Source organism: Hyperolius riggenbachi, chromosome 9 (genome assembly GCF_040937935.1).
Source record: "Hyperolius riggenbachi isolate aHypRig1 chromosome 9, aHypRig1.pri, whole genome shotgun sequence".
Lineage (NCBI taxonomy): Eukaryota > Metazoa > Chordata > Amphibia > Anura > Hyperoliidae > Hyperolius > Hyperolius riggenbachi.
The window spans coordinates 254,290,650-254,312,113 of NC_090654.1; the positions used below are offsets into that span (position 1 = coordinate 254,290,650).

At 44.3% G+C, this 21,464-nt stretch overlaps 1 protein-coding gene across 2 annotated transcripts in view; it reads left to right on the plus strand.

Moving 5' to 3' along the window:
- The first annotated feature begins 360 nt into the window (after positions 1-360).
- The window catches only part of PPP1R13B (protein phosphatase 1 regulatory subunit 13B), a 209,595-nt gene continuing 188,491 nt past the window's right edge, over positions 361-21,464 (plus strand). The window contains exon 1 of one of the 2 annotated variants that reach the window (XM_068254319.1): positions 361-663. In XM_068254319.1, the coding sequence (XP_068110420.1) occupies positions 655-663 (9 nt within the window). In that variant the 5' untranslated portion in view covers positions 361-654. Of the gene's footprint in view, positions 664-1,153; positions 1,284-21,464 lie in introns of those variants that run through there. The other variant, XM_068254322.1, reaches the window with a different exon arrangement.

Consider the following 21,464-nt stretch of genomic DNA (forward strand, 5'->3'; position numbering starts at 1 on the left):
AATATTCGCAGGGGGGCCCAGTGATTTCTAGTTACGCCCCTGCCTTCCTGCCATAACTATACAGGTGAGTGCCTCGACCTAACTTTCTAGAGAGGCTAATTGGATGGCTGGGTAAGGCGACACAGACAGCAAATCACAGTATCAGCCCCTGAGTCAGCGACACACATGTCGGCCACAGCCTCTCCATTCCGCATTCCCGACATTGCTCGCCGGTGACGTCACAAGCAGCCCTGACAGACATGCCGGTGTCACCGCTAGCAAGATAGAGAAGATAGAGAGCTTGTGTCAATCATCCCTCATAGCTACCTGAGCTCCGCCCATCTTCCACGCCTCTCTCCCTGGCATCGGACACGCCCATCGCTCCTCCCCCTCACAGCCGCATCCTTCTTCCCAACCTGTAGCCGCGTCTCCATTCTTCCCCTACCTACCACCTATCTCTCCCCCGCCCGCTAGCCAGCCGCCAGGAAGGAAGGAAGGGAGGGAGGAGGAGGAAGCAGCGGGAGGAGAGGCCTGTCCTGCGGATCCGCAGCCATTTCCCTGCCTGATCCCTGGATCAGTGTGATCAGGAGAGCCAGGGCGGGGGGGACGGAGCCCCTACAACGGGCACCCCCACTTGTCAGCCGGATTAACCCCAGCCACCCGCCCGCTGCAGAGATGATGCCGGTAAGATCGCCTGGACGATTGTACAATGCAGTCTGGCACAATCCTCAGTAGCAATCTGTGATTGAGATAGACAGATGTGTGTGTGTGTGTATATATATATATATATATATATATATATATATATATATATATATATATTGTTCTCCAGGACATTATAGTGATTGATGGTGTTTTATTCCACCCCATTGTTAAATCTGATTGCAACTCATCTATGTTTGCCTACAGCCTGTGCATATATAGGTGTTGTTATATATGATTTTCTCTATGCGTTGCGATGATGGATTTCTCTAGGCATTGCAGTGCTTTCTGTCTGGTCCTGCCTGTCTCCCCCATTGAAGGGCACTGCTGCAGTGTCCAGCTGATGGAAAGGGATTTAAAGCCCTTTGCTGTCATTCTCTGCTTGGTTTGCACATAACATGCCATTGACAGAGAGAATGGTGCTATGTTTGTGTGTCAGTGTCTACTGGACGGTGAATGGAGAGGGCTAGATGCCTCTCCGCCACGGCAGAGGCCTGCTGATCCCACGGATGATCGTTCGTTTGGGCAACGTGAGGTCGAGGATAAAATTCCTGGGAATACTGGGATTTGTGTGAATCGCTGTTGACACTGGATTGGCCTCTGTAAATGTGTTTTTGATTATTTGGTGTAGTTGTATAAGCTGATGTATTACACAGCATTTTTACAAAGTATTTGGGATCGTTGATATCACTCCCTGTCCTTCGTTGGAGCTCATGATCTAGTGTCTCCACTGCACACTCATGCATCATACCAGTGTGGGCAAAATAATTTTTGTACTGAGGGAACACCTAGATGATGCCTTGTGAACACAGGGTGGACGTATCAACATAATGCAGATGGGTGGCAAGGAGGCCAAGTGATTATCAAATTTCTTTTGCTACCCCAGGTTGCCAGGCCTGGACACTGTCTGTATACCCTCCCCATTTTTGCAAGGGTTTGATCCCAGGGCTGTTGAGTTGGAGTCGGGGCAATCTTGGGCACCCGGAGTTGGAGTCGGAGTGGTGGTTTCAGAAACTGAGGAGTTGGAGTCGGAAGATTTTTGTACAAAATCCACAGCCCTGTTTGATCCAACCCAAAACATACTGGCTCCCTCCCGCCAATAATTTTCTGGAAAATGAGGAAGTGCCACCAAGACTTTTGATAATGTGATTTCTTTGGCACTAGTCTACTTTAGGGGTCCCAGCAGGAAACCTCATAGGGAGCAGTTCTCCAGTCACAGCACCCTCTACAGCATGAAGCATTGTGGTGGCTGAATGGTGTGGGTGCAGTTTACTACAACCTACGATAGCTGACTTTCCCTACGAGGTTTCCCGATGGGTGCCCTAAGGTAGACTGCCAATTCTTCATTGTTCTCTGTAAAGTATAAAATATGTCTACTAAACAAATCCATGATAAAAGTGCTTGCGGCAGGATCACAGTCCTGGGCCCGCAGAGGGGCAAGGTGCAACGCAAGTGTGAAAATCCCAGCCATCATCCTGACAGCTACCTGAAGGTCTTGGTTAGTCATACCCTTGTCTTTGTTACATACACAGATTAGCCATAATATTAAAATCACTCAAAGGTGAAAAGAATAAACTTGATGATCTCATTACAATGACACTTGTTGAGAGGTGGGAAATATTAATAAATGAGAATTGTTCTTGGAGATTGATGTATTGGAAGAAGTTGGCATAAGGATCTGTGTGACTCTGAGGACCAAACTGTGATTGACTAGTTCAGATCATTTCTAGCATGGCAGGTTTTTAGGAGCTTGTATAGTTTAGGTGAACCAGTAGGAAAACTCATAGTTCTCCAATCACAGCACCCTCAACAACTTGAAGAATTCCAATTGGCTGTATAGTGTCTGTGTTTTATTGCTACAACCTATCTGCAGGTTGGAGAGGATGCTGCCCACCCTATCACATTGGCAGAATTTTTCAATGAGGTCTCCTGCTGGGTCACCTAAACCATATTAGCGATGGTCTTTATTGGGTCTGCCAGCTATGCCAGGGTTAGTACCTACCATAAGTGGTCCAAGGGACTACATCTATTGAAACAGCTACACATACATAGGTGGCTAAGGCTTATTGATGTATTAGGTTAAGAAAGACTACCTAGTTTGGTCTGTTTTCATGGTACAGCTGAAGTAGCACAAATGTCTTGGGACACAATGGTGGCCCAAATTTCTGAATGTAGGTTTGTGTGGCTGCAGATGAACGAAACTGCCCATGATGCTTTGTACACCACTGAAAATGCCTATGATGGGCATGAGTGCAATTGCTGGACCATAAAATAGTGGAAGAAGATGGAATATGCTAAACCTGGTGCATCTATAGCACAGGGTGTCTTATAGACTCCTCCCCCCAAATTATTAGGACCCCCTGTGTCTCCTGTCTGGACACCCTGTGTCTCCTGTCTGGACACCCTGTGTCTCCTGTCTGGACACCCTGTGTCTCCTGTCTGGACACCCTGTGTCTCCTGTCTGGACACCCTGTGTCTCCTGTCTGGACACCCTGTGTCTCCTGTCTGGACACCCTGTGTCTCCTGTCTGGACACCCTGTGTCTCCTGTCTGGACACCCTGTGTCTCCTGTCTGCATCCCTTGTCCTCTGTTCCCTGCCCCCCTGTGATCAACGCCAGCAGTACCGCACATAGCCAGCTTTGCAAGCCATTTACCGCATGTTCAGCTGAAGGAAGCATGCATCCTTTCATCCCCGTGCTGATGGTGGCAGATATGGACGCACACACTCTGATGCACTGGTTTTCCTGTTTCAGCCCAGTGTTTGGAAGCTTCTCTTCCATCCAGTCCACCACCCTCCACAGTGTTCTCTGCCGTTCACGGTTTACTTTCCAAGCCATCTTCCAATCAGACAAGGCCAATCGGGGAATACAGTGATTGGCCAGATGACAGAGCTTTTGTCCCACTGGGGAGACCATCGTGTCCAATAAGGAAAGGAGAGGAGGCAGAGGGTGGCCTCAATTGACCGGTCCTCACCTTATTGATGGCTCGGAAAGGAAACAGTGGGTGAAAGTGTACCAGACACTGTGGAGGGGTGCGGATTAGATGGAAGAGAAGCTGCTCTATACAGGGTGGAGCAAGAGAACCTGTGCACTAGAGTCTGTGCACCAATGTCAACGCCACCGATGCCACCCTCAACGCATGGATGAAAACTGAAAATGGATCCTCATCCTCTTGATGCAGGACTCGGAGCTGGACTGGGAGTGAGGGCACTCTGGTCTTGCACTTCCTTGTGGGAGGATACATGGCTGAACATTAGGACTATAAGACCAGGTCTGTGGAGTCGGTAGAAAAATCATCCGATTCTTCAGTTTATGAAACCACCAATTCCAACTTCAGGTCCCCAAAATGACTCAGACTCCTTAGCCTAATACTTACCAGGGCTGTGGATTTGGTACAAAAATCACCCGACTCCAACTCCAGGAACCCAAAAGTGCCCCGACTCAGACTCCTCGACTCCACTGCCCTGTATAAGACGCACCTACTCCCCCCCCACACACACACACGTTTGGGGGAGAAAAAGTGCGTCTTATAGTCTGAAAAATACAGTAAATATGGCAGCCTCCATATTCTCACTGCAGTTGTTTTAAAGAGAACCTAAATTGAGAGGGATATGGATGTTTCCTTTTAAACAATACCAGTTGATTGTCAGTCCTGTTGATGTCTTTGGCTGCAGTAGTGGCTGAATCACACACCTGACACAAGCATACAGCTAATCCAGCCTGACTTTAGTCAGAGCACCTGATCTGCATGCTTGTTGAGGGGCTGTGGCTAAAAGTATTAGAGACTCAGGATCAGAAGAAAAGTCAGGCAACTTGTAGTATTTTAAAAGGAAAAATCCATATCCTTCTCAGTTAAGTTCCCTTTAAAGGAATACAATCGAACTTTAACACATTTCTGTCAGTAGCATACATCAAAATTGCATTAACAGCTAGTGCAAACACAGCATATCTTTTTGCTGTGCAATGTTTCTTTTTCTTTTAATTTGCCTCTTAAACGGACCCCCTGACAAGCTGACGGCGTCAGCTAATGGGGCAGCTCATTATGACAGAGGGGATTCCTTTTTACAGTGCAGTAGTGTATTATACTATTGTCACGTTTCCCCATGCTATTTATTACTATTACTATGTTTCCCCGACACTATTTAGCATGCCAGGCATCTGTCATGTAGCCTGCTATGAGGAGCGAGAGACAAACGCTCTCGCTCCTATTCTGCCCAGCCAATCCCCGCAGAAGGAGACTTCCGTGTGTCGGGCTCGGGCTGCCGCCGCATTAGTTGTTTTGTCATCGCTGCGCATCGGAAGCAGGAGCCGAAGGGAAGGAGCAATGATGCGCCCTCCTCCAGCTCATATGGTTGCCGTTGCGTAGCGATGACAAAACAACTAATGCGGCGGCAGCCCGAGCCCGACACACGGAAGTCTCCTTCTGCGGGGATTGGCTGGGCAGAATAGGAGCGAGAGCGTTTGTCTCTCGCTCCTCATAGCAGGCTACATGACAGATGCCTGGCATGCTAAATAGTGTCGGGGAAACATAGTAGGAGTAATAAATAGCATGGGGAAACGTGACAATAGTATAATACACTACCGCACTGTAAAAAGGAATCCCCTCTGTCATAATGAGCTGCCCCATTAGCCGACGCCGTCAGCTTGTCAGGGGGTCCGTTTAAAAGGCAAATTAAAAGAAAAAGAAACATTGCACAGCAAAAAGATATGCTGTGTTTGCACTAGCTGTTAATGCAATTTTGATGTATGCTACTGACAGAAATGTGTTAAAGTTCAATAGTATTCCTTTAAGTACAATCAGAAATCCTGGAATTTATTTGTAAATCTTCTGTCTTGGTTTCTTTGTGTCTTGCCCAGTATGTTGGTTGACACATAACACTGCAGATCCAATACAACCAAATACAAGACACATACTGCGAGACACAACTGTTCTGTATTCTAATTGAAAGACTTTGTGTTGACCTTTGTCGTGTCAGTGGGTAATGTGGTGTTTTCCATTGATGTTCACCTTTCTAATTACTTAAGGCCTAATACATCTCTTGATTTCTCTTTGGAGTAAAGAAATACACATGGAAAAAATCAATATGGTCAAGTGTTTGGATTTCTGGTAATATGTGTAAATTTGAGACCAAGACCTCATTTAAAATGAAACACTGCTTAGTAAATCTTAAAGCAGCAGAGACAGCCATACTATCCCAGGAGAAAAACAAACAAACAAACATACAGTACATAAGTAGATAAATACGTGTTACATAGTTACATAGTTATTTTGGTTGAAAAAAGACATACGTCCATCGAGTTCAACCAGTACAAAGTACAACTCCAGCCTGCTCCCTCACATATCCCTGTTGATCCAGAGGAATGCGAAAAAACCCTTACAAGGCATGGTCCAACTAGCCCCAAAAGGGAAAAATTCCTTCCCGACTCCAGATGGCAATCAGATAAAATCCCTGGATCAACATCATTAGTCATTACCTAGTAATTGTAGCCATGGATGTCTTTCAACGCAAGGAAAGCATCTAAGCCCCCTTTAAATGCAGGTATAGAGTTTGCCATAACGACTTCCTGTGGCAATGCATTCCACATCTTAATCACTCTTACTGTAAAGAACCCTTTCCTAAATAAATGGCTAAAACATTTTTCCTCCATGCGCAGATCATGTCCTCTAGTCCTTTGAGCAGGCCTAGGGACAAAAAGCTCATCTGCCAAGCTTTTATATTGTCCTCTGATGTATTTATACATGTTAATTAGATCCCCTCTAAGGCGTCTTTTCTCTAGACTAAATAAACCCAGTTTATCTAACCTTTCTTGGTAAGCGAGACCTTCCATCCCACGTATCAATTTTGTTGCTCGTCTCTGCACCTGCTCTAAAACTGCAATATCTTTTTTGTAATGTGGTGCCCAGAACTGAATTCCATATTCCAGATGTGGCCTTACTAGAGAGTTAAACCGGGGAAATATTATGCTAGCATCTCGAGTTTTTATTTCCCATTTAATGCATCCCAAAATTTTGTTAGCTTGAGCTGCAGCGGCTTGGCATTGAGTACGATTATTTAACTTGTTGTCGATGAGTACTCCTAAGTCCTTCTCCAAGTTTGATGTCCCCAACTGTATCCCATTTATTTTGTATGGTGCTAGACCATTGGTACGACCAAAATGCATGACTTTACATTTTTCAACATGAATTTCATCTTCCATTTATGAGTAAGTGTTATACTTACCATATGTATTGTACTGTCCATATTTTTATTTCAGTGAATTTTACATAGTAAAGAGAAAACTGTTCCTGGCATTTTCCATTTTTACTTATTCTGACTGAAGCCAATACTGATGTAATTTCCTCCCTTACGCTTTAGTTCTAGAAACTGCTAGCTTGCTTTGTAAACCCATTTGAGCACATAGATCATATTTCAGCAGCTCACTGAACTGCCTTCAGCCAATAAGTGAGGAGCAGGAATGTGGGCGGGGAGATGACGCGCTTCTTTCTCGTCGACAATGCACCAGATAGAGCCAGGCTGACTGAGATATGATTTGTTACAGCAGAAACATTTCTCATTTAGACTGGAGCGCTTGCAATGCAGGCTGCATGTAGACTACATAATAAACACAGAGCAGTGGGTAAATTTGATGTTGTGGCTGATAATCACGCTTTAACATGCAGTTTATTTGCTATCTATAATGCATTTAGCCTGGATTAGTAGGTAGCACCCAAAGACGTAGGTGGAAAATATGCCACGTACTATCTGGCTGGCTGTTAGGGCAGTGGTTCGTGTATTTGGCTGATGTCTATTATAAAAATGCCAGATTATATTGGCCATTTATCTCGCCCCTACGGCCAGCTCAAATATGTGTTGTGCGCTATGCAGGGTTATTAGTCTTCTCCCTTTAAATAGTTATACTTTTACTTGAACGCTCAGTACTTGCTGGCAGCTGTTGATCTGAATTTGTCAGGCTCACATGATTGTACTTCTAACCCTTCAGTTCAGGCTCCATTTTTTTTCATGCATTGAATAAACATTTCAAATTAATTATGCTTAGGTTTTGTTTTTTGTGTGAACTTAGTTTTTGTAAAATTAAGAGTAATCAACCTGCTAACCCAGTTCATATATCTTAAAGCACCACTCCAGTGAAACAAAATAAGCAGTTACAATCTGACAGAACCACAGGTTTAGGCTAGTCAATCTCCTCATGGAGGATTCTCAGGGTTTTGTTTGATTTAAAAAGCATTTCCTAAATGGCAGTTGCTAAATCTGACAAAACAGCATGCAAGTGTCAGCCTGGCTCTATTTGGTACATGACCAAGGAGAGGGAAGCTTGTTATCTCTCCTCCCACATGCTTGCTCCTCACTGATTGGCTGTGGGCAGTTCAGTGTGACAGGCTGAGATTGGAAACGCACCTCAATACTATACTATATACTATACGATATACAATTTTGTATATTCTGCATCACTTTCAGTTCTGTGGGTAATGCTTTCAACTGCAGTTGTTTTGATTTTTACCCAGGCGGGGTTTGCAAACATTTTGTCCTAATGTAACTGTTTTATTATCCCTGGCCGGGTTTCCTAGATTCACCAATGTTCTGTTTTTTTTTTTCTTTCTCTGTACTGCACTTTAGGAGAACCTTTAGTAAATTATGTTTGTCAGTGACTTTTTTTTTTAATTATTTTTTTTACCTCATTTCCCTCTTTCTATTGTGCTGCGGAAGAATGGGGAAATAAAAATGCTCAGCGTGACTCAACTGATTCTTCTAAACTGTCATTTTTAATGTGTACCAGAGCTGAGCTAAAATAAGTTTTACCTGGTGCTTCCTCCAGCCCCATGTGCACGGATCGCTCCCACACTGCTGTCTTCTGCCTTCTCCTGCTCCAGTACTGGGTCCCATCACTTCAGCTAGTCGCAGCCAGGAAAGGACCAGGAAAGCTCTATCGAGAGCCTTCCCTCTTCTTCTTCTTTTTTTTTTTTCTCCGGTCGCTTCAGGGCTGGTTTAAAAGACAACTGAAGTGAGTGGAATGGGAAGGTTGCCATATTTATTTCCTTATATGCAATCCCAGTTACCTGGCTATTCTCATTCTCCTCTGCCTCTTATACTTTCAGCCATAGACCCTGAACAAGCATTCAGCAGATCAGGTTTTCCTGACAATATTGTCAGATCTGACAAGATTAGCTGCATGCTTGTTTCTGCTATTATTCAGACAATACTGCAGCCAAACACATCAACAGGACTGCCAGGCAACTGGTATTCTTTAAGAGGAAATAAATATGGCATTTTCTTCTCACTACAGTTGTCCTTTTAAAGTGTAGTTACTGAAATAGGACCATATTGCTTTGCTTGAAGCCAGACCAAATTCAGCCTATTAAACCATTTAAAGAGAACCTGAGGCGGTGCCATGGGGGGGGGGGGGGGGGGGGGGGGGGGGGGCTGATCGGACACAGAGGCATGTTCTCTGCCTCATGACATGCTTCTGGGTCCCCCCCACCGCCACTCTCTGCCCTCCACTGCGGCGCTATAACCCCCCCCCCCCGAGATTAGCGACATTATTTGTCGCCATCTCGGAGGTAAACATGTGGGAGAGAGATTCCCTGTTCAAAAGCCCACCAGGGGTGTTCCTGCAGAGTTTCCAGAGCTGCCATTGGGCAGCTCTCCCTGGCTGCACCCACTGCCTCTTCCCCCGCCTTCCGGCATGCTGTGAATGAGAGAATGAATCTCTCATTCCAGCGTTGTGACCCAGAGGTCACAAAAGTGAAAGCAGGCCATTGCGGCCCACAGGAGTGGAGGGGAGTGGCGCTTTTGGAGGGTACCTGATCTGCTCAGCCCCCGGATCAGGTAGCCTAGTGTTTTTATTTATTTATTTATTTTTTTGCTTCATGGTAATGCATTCGACATTATTAAACCATAACACCATTATTAACCACTTATTTCAATAAATAAGACACAATACCACCATTGGCGTTTAACAGGCCGCGGCCATTGTTTATTGGGGTTAGGGGTAATAAACAAACAACTTTAATGGATAAATCTCATAAACCATGCAACTTTGTTTCAATGTGAACACACGCATTACTTATACAACCGCAATCGATGGTCTGTGGACCCAACATGATCACCACCACTGTCCAAACCATACCCCCCCCCCCCCCAATATATTTAAAGACTGTGGCGACTGAACATAAGAAAAAAGGGGGCGGGTTTGTGGGCAGCAGCACAGGTCTGTCTCCAGAGCTCGCCTCAAGTGACAGTGACTGCTCTGACTAAACTGATTTTGTTTCACCTCAACCAACCCTCTGATTGGCTGAGGACTTCTGGAGGGAACAAAGCTCTGTCCAATCAAATTCAAGCTGAGCCTGATTGGCACACAGCTCATAACTTTGCTTATCAACAGCAGCTCTTCTGAGGTAAAATTACCTCACAGCATCTGTAAGACAGAAATAAAGACTAACAGTACCACATCTTACATATAATAGTATACATATACACTTGTTCAATAGTCTCAGCATACCCATGTTTGCTGCATCCCTATTTTGTAATGCAGCTCATCCATGAGCCCACCTCAGGCTCTCTTTAAGGTGTGTGTGTGTGTGTGTGTGTGTGTGTGTGTGTGTGTGTGTGTGTGTGTGTGTGTGTGTGTGTGTGTGTGTGTGTGTGTGTGTGTGTGTACACACACAACATCAGTGTGTCCTGTGTGAAAAACTTGTGTGTGTGTGTGTGTGTGTGTGTGTGTGTGTGTGTGTGTGTGTGTGTGTGTGTGTGTGTGTGTGTGTGTACACACACAACATCAGTGTGTCCTGTGTGAAAAACTATGGCTTGGTTAGAACAACTTGGGACCTAAGCCGGTTTGAAAACGGGCTCTCGGTCTGTCCTGCATATCTGCGCACGCCTGCATGCCTGCCACACACCCGCCTCCCACACCAACAGCCGCCTGCCCCCCTGTCCCTGCCGTCCTCCTACTGTCTCAACACAAGCCCAGTAACGCAAAACCGCGGACACACAGACAGGAGGAGGATGACGCAGGTACACTATAGGCCTCAATTCACTTAGCTTTATCAAACAATTTATCAAACGTTTGATAATTTACCTCATGGGTGAAATCTAATTTTGAATTCACTAAGGTGTTATAGATTTAATTAACCTTTTATCGATAAAACATTTGATAAATATATAACACCTTAGTGAATTCAAAATTAGATTTTACCCATGAGGTAAATTATTAAACGTTTGATAAAGCTAAGTGAATTGAGGCCTATGGGTTTTATTATATAGGATACTGTGGGTACATAAATGCTATGCAGAAATGTCACTCGGCTATAACCAAGTGGCAAGTACGGTAACAATGGAAGGGGGAGAAGTGATAACTGAGTAAGTAGCACACGATATAGTGGCAGATGGGTGATGTGAGAACATTGCGCTCATTTGTCAGTGTTGTGTCGTCATTGTGGAACACCTGAACGTTTGCTAGATTATCAGGCAAGATTGTTCCAGATGTCCTCATCAGACAAGTTCCCTATAACCTTAAAGAGGTACTGTAGCAAAAATAAAATAATAAATAAAATTGGTTAATTTAATTGAATATTGTAAAAGGAAAAAAAAATTATTTAGTCAGTGTTTGCCTATTGTAGATTCTTTCCTCACTATTGTTTACATTCTGAAATCTATCACAGGTGGCAACTCCTGATGAGCTCCAAATGAATTCCCAATGGGTTTCATTTGGAATTCATCCTGATAATTAGTGGGCAGGGGAGGGGTAAACTTGCCCATCGGCCGTCTTCTTCAATGTGTCCCAGGTTGCGTCTCGCGCTGCGTTCCATTTCGCAGTCACGTGACTACCACCCCGCTTCCTCCTCCTGGGTTGATGGAGGAAGCGTGGCAGTCATGTGACCACGAAGTGGAACGCAGTGTGAGACGCGACGTGCGTCGCGATGCCCAATGGGTAAGTTATTCCCACCCAATCACCCGTCTGCTCAGGTAAACTATCTGGATGAATTCCGAATGAAACCCATTTGGAATTCATCCTGAGCTCATCCCTGGTAGCAACAACATTAGTCCCGTCAGGTGCTGCTTGCTGGAATGTTTGTTTCTAGGAATTCAGAATTCTAGGCTAAGCATTCCTGGGAGGGCGGGGCAATATTCCAGTATACAGCAATATAAAAGTATTTCTGATGCTTTAACCAGGGAAATGGCTGTAAAAGTGCATATCCTGAATAATTTACTGCATTCTACGATGTGTCACTACAGCGCCTCTTTAATTATTAAAATTGTAGCAGTTTTGTCATGATGTCTTTGAAAGCTGTTTGATTCAGTTTTTATGTATTACTTTTTTACCATTCAAGAAATGGACTGCGTTGGATTTGAAAATAATTGCAATACATAGTTTTAAGAGTGTGTTTAACTATACACAGAAGTAAAGCAATCAGTTTATTGTAACTGTATAACCCCATTAAACGCTGATATAGTAAACCTTTGGCTATAGTAAACTAAAAGTCCAGATCTCAGCCAAGCACCATCATGAGTATATGGGAGTAAAGTGTGGTATAGTAAACCCTGATCTAATAGAACGTCTGTTATAGCAAACCTGTTTTTTAGCCTCTGTGGTATTCTGTATTTGGCTATAGTGGAAAGCGGGCGGGCACATGTATCTGGCTATAGTGAAAAGCGGGCGGGCACATGTATCTGGCTATACTGGAAAGCGGGTGGGCACATGTATCTGGCTATAGTGGAAAGCGGGCGGGCACATGTATCTGGCTATAGTGTAAAGCAGGCACATGCCTTATACGTCATTCAGAGACCCATGAGCTGTGTGCAGGCTGCCATCCACCTGTAGCCTGTTTGCTATCTGCACACTACTCTGGGCCTGCACCAGCCAGTGAGACCTATGCTTTCTGTGTGAGCTTCTGCCTGATTACTGAAGGAATTGCCTGTTACTTGTGACTTGCTTGTGCATGGCTGCAATGCTACAGTATCATTCAAGCAGCACAGACATGTGGACAGAGGAGCACGCTCACAGTACTTTATCGACATTAACTAATGAGACCTATGCTTCCTGAGCAAGCATATTGCATGATTATTACATGCAAATCCCTGCACATTGAGCACTGTGCATTTTGATCTAGCTTAGACACTGTGCTTGCTTGTTGAAGTATTAAAAAGAAAAAATACTCCTAATTGACTGAATTAAGATCCAGTACTATAGTATACTTTATATGCCTGAGTATGACAATTTCTAGAATAGTAATCTTCTGATATAGGAAACTACTTTGCCTGATCCCTTGGAGTTGACTATATAAAGGGATTCTACTGTACTGTATGTGCCATTGAACAAATGCGATTATTACTGGTATGTTGCCAATATTACTGTCCTATAGTGTTGTCCGGATCATGAACTATTTGAATCTTTGATCCGAATCTATTTTGTGAGTCGAATCATCCGAATCATCAAAATGAGTGATTTGGATCGCAAAATGGGCGGGGCCAGGAGCGACACGCCCCCTCTCAGCGGGCAGCGGGGTCCTGGAAGCAGAGCAGAGATGGATCGCTCTGTTGGAGGGGACTCAGGGGAGCCAGCCTTGCAGGGAGACAGGTAGAGGGGACATCGGTGCCACTGCCAGATATGTGTAGAGCACACATACTGGCTGTAATGTGCTGCTCATTATAGGCTGGCTGTTCCGTAGTGCTGCACAGTGAACACATTGGAAACTTTTGGCACAGCTCAGTAACTTTGCAGGCACTGTGATTGCAGGGCAATATGATCCTCCTGCACGCGCTCAAAACAGCTGCACTTATCTTCTGGGAATGCTTTGGGGGTGCTTTCTTTTACTGTGCGACGTTTCCATTCAAGGTATACAGATGAACATGTAGGTGAAATATATGTAAAGTATGATTGCAGCATGTGGGTATGGTGTGCAAACAAACATTTCTGCTCTCTGCTCGTCCCTCCTCCCATCTCTGTCCACTCCCTGCCCTCTGTCCATCTTCTCCCCTTCTCTGTGTGTCCACCCCCCTCCCCTTCTCCTGTCCCACTAGTCATTTCACCCCCGAATGCTTCCCTTGTAAAATGATCCGAGATTCGGATCAAAGATCCGGATCTTATCAATGATCCGATTCGAATCATCCGGATCATTGAAAAGATCCGAACTTCCCATCTCTACTGTCCTATTACTTTGGTGAGCAGAGAAGAATGGGCAAAGTTTTAGATTAGAATGATTCAGGGGGGTGGAGGGCCATTTTTGCTATTTTTGTGACTTCAGAAGGAAACCATATGATGTGATGTCTGTGAGATCTCACTGCTACAGACAATAGTGCTGCTTCTGTCAGCATTTTACCTCAAGACTTCAAAACAATGAGTATGTCCTTTTACATAGACTCGTCTTTTACAGATATGACAGTCCAAAGGTGGACCAGGCAGGCAGACAGCTGGTGTGAGGGAAGGCTTAGCTGAGGTTTTAGGTCAGATCAATAAAGGATTTCAAAGCCTGAGTGGATTGCACTGGAATGGAGATTGGTGTGCGGAAGCTTACGACGATGTAAACATAGCAACTGCTGTGACTGACTTTACATTGTTCTGGAAAGATGATGCCAGCCGTGGCTCCTGACTTTGGCTGCCTGCTTATACCAGGTGTGAGAGGTTTGGTAAGCAGTGAAGCTAGAGGAGGAGCATGGCGGGAAGGCCCTTTTTCTGCAGTTCAGCTGTCATGCTAACAGTTTGAGGCAGGGAACACACTTGTCTTTCAGTTTTCTGCGCGGGTTTTTCTGCGTACGTTTTCCGCACGCCAAGTGTTTCTATGCAGGAAAAACGTGAATTTTTTCACAGCAGCTAATGTAATTGTTACAGGAAACTGACAAAATGTGCCCACGAAAAACACAATAATTGTTAACTAGCCCATTGATTTAACATCAGTTCACTGTGAGCAGAAGACCCTTGAGGATGAAAACCACTTCTTGCTACACTGCCCCAAATATCAAATATACAGCAACCAGGGACACTTACTCTAAGAAATTGAATGAACTATTCCCATACTTTGTCACTAGAAGATGATAGAAAAACATATCTTACTGGGAGAAGAGCAATCCACAGTGACAATCGCTGCACACGGTGCCACAGACTGAGAGGAGCATAACGGAACTGTAGATATAAAAATGTCCGCAGATTGCTTAAGGTGACCACTAACGGTCCAATTTCTGGCGAAAAATCGTTCGAGCGATCAGAAATTCTGATCGGATGAAAAATCGTTCACTACACCATCAACTAACCAATCATTGCTTCCTATCTATGACGACCACCAAGAAAATCCAAATTTTCGTTCGACGAAAATTCATTCGGGCGACATTTTTTTCACTCGTTCATAATCGATTGTGTCCACCAATGGAGATTATTTACAACCAATCCGATCAGAATTTCTGATCGTTCGAACGATTTTTCGCTAAAAATTGGACCGTTAGTGGCCAGCTTTAGCCATTGTCCCCCTACCCTATCCCCTCCCATGTCCTCCTTTTCCCCTTGGTTTGGCAATACCTGTATGAATCTTGGACATGCCAATAAAGCTATGTTTGATTTGAGTTCTCAGTCAAGTGTGTTCCCTGCCTCATTTGTAGGCTGACTATAGGTTGCCTGCATGGTGGAGGCATTGCCTTACTTTTTCTAGCTCTACATTAAAGGGGAACTGAAGAGAGAGGTATATGGAGGCTGTCATGTTTATTTCCTTTTAATCAATACCAGTTGCCTGGCAGCCCTGCTGGTCTATTTCTCTGCAGTAGTATCTGATTAAAACCAGAAACAAGCATGCAGCTAGTCTTGTCAGATCAGACTTATAAGTCTGAACCACTGAAACACCTGATCTGCTGCATGCTTGTTCAGGGGCTATGGCTAATAGTATTAGAGGCAGAGGATCAGCAGGGCTGCCAGGAAACTGGTATTGTCTAAAAGGAAATAAACATGACAGCCTCCATATACCTCTCTCTTCAGTTCCCCTTTAAGGTTTGTCTTCAGTTTGAGCTCAGTTTGCATCCCGCATAGGAATCCTATTTATTTTTCACAATGCTTGGCAGTTGGGAAAAGCCCTCATATCCCACAATGCAACGAGATTCACAGACCACAAACTGTCAGGACCATGGTCATGACATCACACTGTGGGAGGGGTTTTACCACAATATCCGCAATACAGACCCGCCCCTCCTGATGATCTATTAGAGGGAAGGTAAAGATTTCTAGTGCGAAAGGGAGTATCGGCTACTGATTGGGATAATGTTGTATCCTGGGTTAAAGTTCTTCTTTAAATTGACAAGGACTTAGCTATTTTTTAGCAATAATTAAATCAGAGTGACTTTTCAATGCTTAACTGAAAAGAATCCACAAAGTAGGGCAGAAATAGTCATAGGGTATTAAAAACCATTTCTATAGTTACTCCCTCTGCTTGCAACAACCTCAACTTCATTGGTCCAACACTCCCTGGGGGCGGGGTTGACTGCCACCCTTCTCACCCCCTTCCCCCCCCCACCCCCCCATTGCACTGCTCAAGCCTTTCTCGCAGTGCCCTGCATCAATACAGAAGTTGGTGCATGAGGCAGGGGGCGTGGCCTCTTTCACAAACTGCCAATCATCATCAAATTACAGTTACTGGTTATGTGATAGGTTGTTATGGATTCTGATGAGCCTCTATGCAAATTTCCAATGCCCTGAAATTAGGGTTGAATTTACTGCTCAGTCCCAAGGGTCAAGCCAGCTACAGAAGTTCAAATGTATCACCTGATTAATTAGCTATGTTTTTTCCATGAACACTCCTCACAGCAGAACTTCTCACAAGAGAACCGATCAATTGTAGAGCAGAGTGCTTGCTACTTTAAGCGTGTTCATGTAATTAAGGTGCCAGGAAATGTGGGCGCACTGAAAAACTGTTCACACTGTTCCTGCAAAGGTCCCGGCGGCGTTTTTTACTATTCCCCTCCAGCCCACTGTGTACTTTGGGGTAAGACTTAATTCGACTGCCAGCCATTGCTGGCGGCCGAATCCCGCTGTTTTTATCGTAATTTGGGTGTTATCTTCTGATGGCACACACTCCGGCCTATGGCAGCGCCTGGGGCCCCCAAATTTCGTGCGCTGCTTTTGCCTGAATCCATTTTAAACAGTATTTTAATCTGAGATTATTAATCAGGAACATTAGCTGGCCTTTCAGAAAAAAAAATAAAAAAAATACATGCACTCATTTGTAGGTCAAACTTATGGTACCCATACACGGTACAATAAAAAAGTTTGATTTTTTCCCTTTTTTTTTTTTCCCCACCCAAAACAATCGAATGAAAGTTTTTTAAAATTATTATTTTTCCCTTAAAAATCCGATCAGACATGTTGGAAAAATCGTAGTATTCCATCTAGCGGAATAATCAAACTAAATTGTCTAATGAAAAATTGTACCATGTATGGGCACCTTTACATGGATGAATTCTGAAGTGCCTGGAAAACTGTGGTAATGTTTTTCTAGGTGTTTGAAGGCTGGTTGTCAGGAGTGGCCATCTTTACAGAGGACTAGAGAAGCATTTCTTCCCAGAGAGTTAATTTGACTTTCTTATTGCTGCCTGGTTCTACTTAGGGCTGGTTCAGGCAGGCTGGATGGCTTGCGGAAGCTGGTTTAGCCGGTGCCAAACTTTTTTTTTTTTTATGCTTCATTGGACCCCGTCTTCTTGAGCTCCTAGAACAGTGATGGCTAACCTTGGCACTCCAGCTGTGGTGGAACTACAAGTCCCATGAGGCATTGCAACACTCTGACAGCTCTAAGCATAATTTGGGGAGGCAAATGCATGATGGGATTTGTAGTTGCACCACAGCTGGAGTGCCAAGATTAGCCATCACTGTCCTAGAAGGACAGGGAACTGCGCAAAGGCATATGGCACTAGATGCTTCACGTAGCATCCAAGACGAGACAACGGGAGCTACCGCAATCTTTACATGGCAAAGGCTGTCACCGTTATTTAAAAACTGCTTCTATTAACTTAATCATTTGGAATGATGGTAGATCCTTTTCCAAAGTCACTTTTGTCAACCACCAAAAACTCCCTGTTTACCATCCATGTGAACCAGCCCTAACCTAAATTCTCCATCTACAGAAAAAAACACTACAATACCTGTGCTCCTTGTAGCCATATATTTGTAGCCTAATAAACATTTTTCTGGCATCATTTTTAAAGCGACAAGGACAGCCATTCAATCCCAGGGAAAACAAACGCGCGCACGTACACGTATGTACAACTACTTTGTTCTACTTGCATAACAGATGTATTAATAATAATAATTGCAGTATTTGTATAGCGCCTTTCTCCTGTCGGACTCAAAGCGCTTGCGAGGCAGCCACTAGAGCGCACTCAGTAGGCAGTAGCAGTGTTAGGAAGACTTGCCCAAGAAACTCCTTACTGAATAGGTGCTGGCTTACTAAACAGGCAGAGCCGAGATTTGAATCCAGGTCTCCTGCGTCAGAGGCAGAGCCCTTAACCATTACACTATCCAGCCACTGCATACGCTGTATTGTACTGTGCATGTTTTTGATTTCAGCTAATTTTATGTAGTAAAAGAGAATTCTGTTTCTGGCATTTTCCAAACTCTATTCCAAACTTTCTGACTGAAGCCAATCCTGATGTCATTTCCGCCTTTATTTTTTTCTCCTAGAAACTGCGCCGTCATAGCTAGCCTTGCTCATCTCAAACTAATCACGAGTAACCACGGTAGTTACTCGTGTTTCAAATCAGTTGTAATTGTCGCAGCTGAGCGGCTATCTGCAGGGTTAATTACCCATAATACCGCCGTCCGCCCTGCGTTTCAAAGAACTTGCAAGCGACCTATCGGTCGCGTGGCAAGCCTTGCTGTAGCACACTTCCTCCTTCAAGCTTGAAGACGAAAGTGCGCTACAGCGAGGCTTGCCACGCGACCAATAGGTCGCTTGCAAGATCTTTGAAACACAGGGTGGACGGCGGCACTATGGGTAATTAACCGTGCCGCATACAGCCGCTCAGCTGTGGCAATTACAACTCCTTCGGTTCACGAGTAACCACCGTGGTTACTCGTGATGAGCAAGGCTAGTCATAGCTAGCTTGCTTTGTAAACACGTGAACACAGCATAGATCAGATTTCAGCAGCTCACTGAACTGTCCTCAGCCAATCAGTGAGGAGCAGGAATGTGGGAGGGTAGTTGCCAAGCTTCCTTCTTGTTGTCAATGGCAAAAATAGATTGTCTAAGATGAGATTTATTACAGCAGAAACATTTCTGAATATATTAGAGTGCTTGCAATGCAGGGTTAGGTTGGAGGCTGCATATTAAAACACAGAGCTGTGGGTAAATGGAAATTGTGTTTTTTTTTTTTTTTTTTTTTTTTTTTTTTTTTTTTTGGCTTACAACCCCGCTTTAAGATACCCTGTTTTTAAAGGGAAACTGAAGTGAGGGAACACACTTCAGATTTGATTGATGAATTAGAGGGAAGGCTCTGGATAACATGTAGTGTTCCCGGTCCTGGGTCCATCCCATTGGTCTTGTGGTGTTCCCTTCCGACCCGATTCGTTGAGTAGTTCCAGTCAAATAACTCATCGGAACAACTCTTCACCGACGAGCGTATTTGTACAGTGCATGCGCTCATCTTAGGGACTGCTAGGCAAAGCCTGCATGAGGAGAACCAAAGACCTAGCAGGTTGGCTTTAATTGTCCTGGTTTGGAATTGTAGCTGTGCCAGTTCCTAGGTTTTGTATTTTACGGCTTCTTCGGCAACAATGCTGCTTTTGATTGGTTCTTGTCCTGCCGGTTTCTTGTGCATTTTTCAATAATGCACCCCATTGTTTTCATAACTAATGAAAAGAAGGTGCTTTAACACCCACCTGAGAGGAAAATGAATCCATTGTTTTGGCCTACATGTCCTCGTGGTTGTCATTACACGGGAATCAAGTTTGACCAAGCTGTCATAAAACACACCGTGACATTCCACCAGTGACACTTCACACCCCGAATTACAGGGATGATGATGCCGGGGACATGTCAGCTTGTTGACTCATTTAGGGAATTGCATTCTGATTGTTTTACATACACATAAATGTCGGCAGTTATTGGTGTGATTACATCTCTTTTGTACCATACAAATGATGAGTACATGAAAAGGAAGGGCTCACCTCACAGGATCAGCTGTTATGTTAGTGTTACGAGGCAAGGTCTCTGTGTGAGGAAGCTACAGGCGTGAGGTGATGGTCAAACATTTCTGGTGGGATTGACCTGCTGTTTTGCATTAGTTGTGTGGACCCTCGTGGTCACCAGCTAGAAGAGGTCCCTGAAAAAGACAAAATTTATAAATTTAAATTTCATCCATCATGTTAAATTTGTCATTTTATTAAAGCGGACCTGAACTTAGAACTTCTTCTCTGCTCTAAAAGATACAGCATAATAACCTTTTAAAGCTGGCCTGAACACAGAACTTCATTTCAGCTCTGAATGAACAGCATGACAACCTTTAAAGTAAAACATTTTTGTTACAGCTGATACAAATCCTGTGTAAATCTGCAGTTTGTCTACTTCCTGCTTTTATGGAAGCAGACATATTGTTAACATCCTATGTTTACAAATGAGCTCTCTGCCGTTGCAGTCAGCTGACACAGCTAAGGGATCAAATTACAACTTGTGCTTAGTCACAGATGAGGGGTAATTATGCGGGGAATACATCATACCATTTACCGTCAGATAGATGGGTTGATGGATAATTTCTGGCAGGTTCAATCTGATTTTGATTGTTGTTCTGGTGAATTTCTGATCACTTCTATAAAAATTGATCAGAAAGTCGAGGAGTCGGAGCAATTTTGGTTACCTGGAGTCTATGGTTTCATAAACTGAAGAGTCAGTCTTATGATTTTTTTATTTTTTACCAAATCCATAACCCTGGAGATGCAAACCAGGGCTGTGGAGTCGGTACCAAAATCCTCTGACTCCTCAGTTCATGAAACAACCGATTCAGACTCCAGGTACCCAAAATTGCTCTTACTCCTCGACTCTGACTAACACTGCGACTCCACAGCCCTGATGCAACCCCTGGTCTCCTGTGTCAGAGGCAGAGCCCTTAACCAGTGCACCATCCAGCAACATGATAGCCGGCATGACTATACAACACACGACTACCGCACACCTGTAGTGTGAATGAGCCCTAACAAGTAATTTCTTATTCCAAGGCGGACGCTCGACTTTCATTACGGAAGTTGTAGGGGGTTGAAGTGTTTATTTTTCTAGAAGATTCTTAAAGAATTTGAGCAGTTTCATAGCTTTAGCTGTTTCCATGGTAACTAGTCAGCCTGCTTCCAGTCTAATGCTTGTCCGCTTTGAAAATGGCATGTTTCTATTTTCTGCAAGTGGCATTTAATAAGGCGGTGGGTCTCCTACGTTTCCCTGCCAATGTAATCTAAATAGCCCCACTCTGTTGATAAGGGGAGGTTGAACTGATAAGCTTGGCCATATGTGTTGGATGCACAGACAGCTACCTACTGATTGATCATTTTCCCCCAACATGAAGGTTCATAGTTGCAAGACCATGGATTGTGAGTAATATTGGGGTGTCTGCTAAAAATCTCCAGTTGTTCCGATACAAATGACTAACTCCTGCATGATTGCTGATGTTGTGCAGTTGAATTGCACTTACCTAGATGTACAGGGACAAGTGGTGTAAGGGTTGTATACAAACAGTATTGTTCTCCTCACTTGCCCCACCTACTGCATGATGACACTCGCGGGCCTCACTTGCCCCACCTACTACATGATGACACTCGCGGGCCTCACTTGCCCCA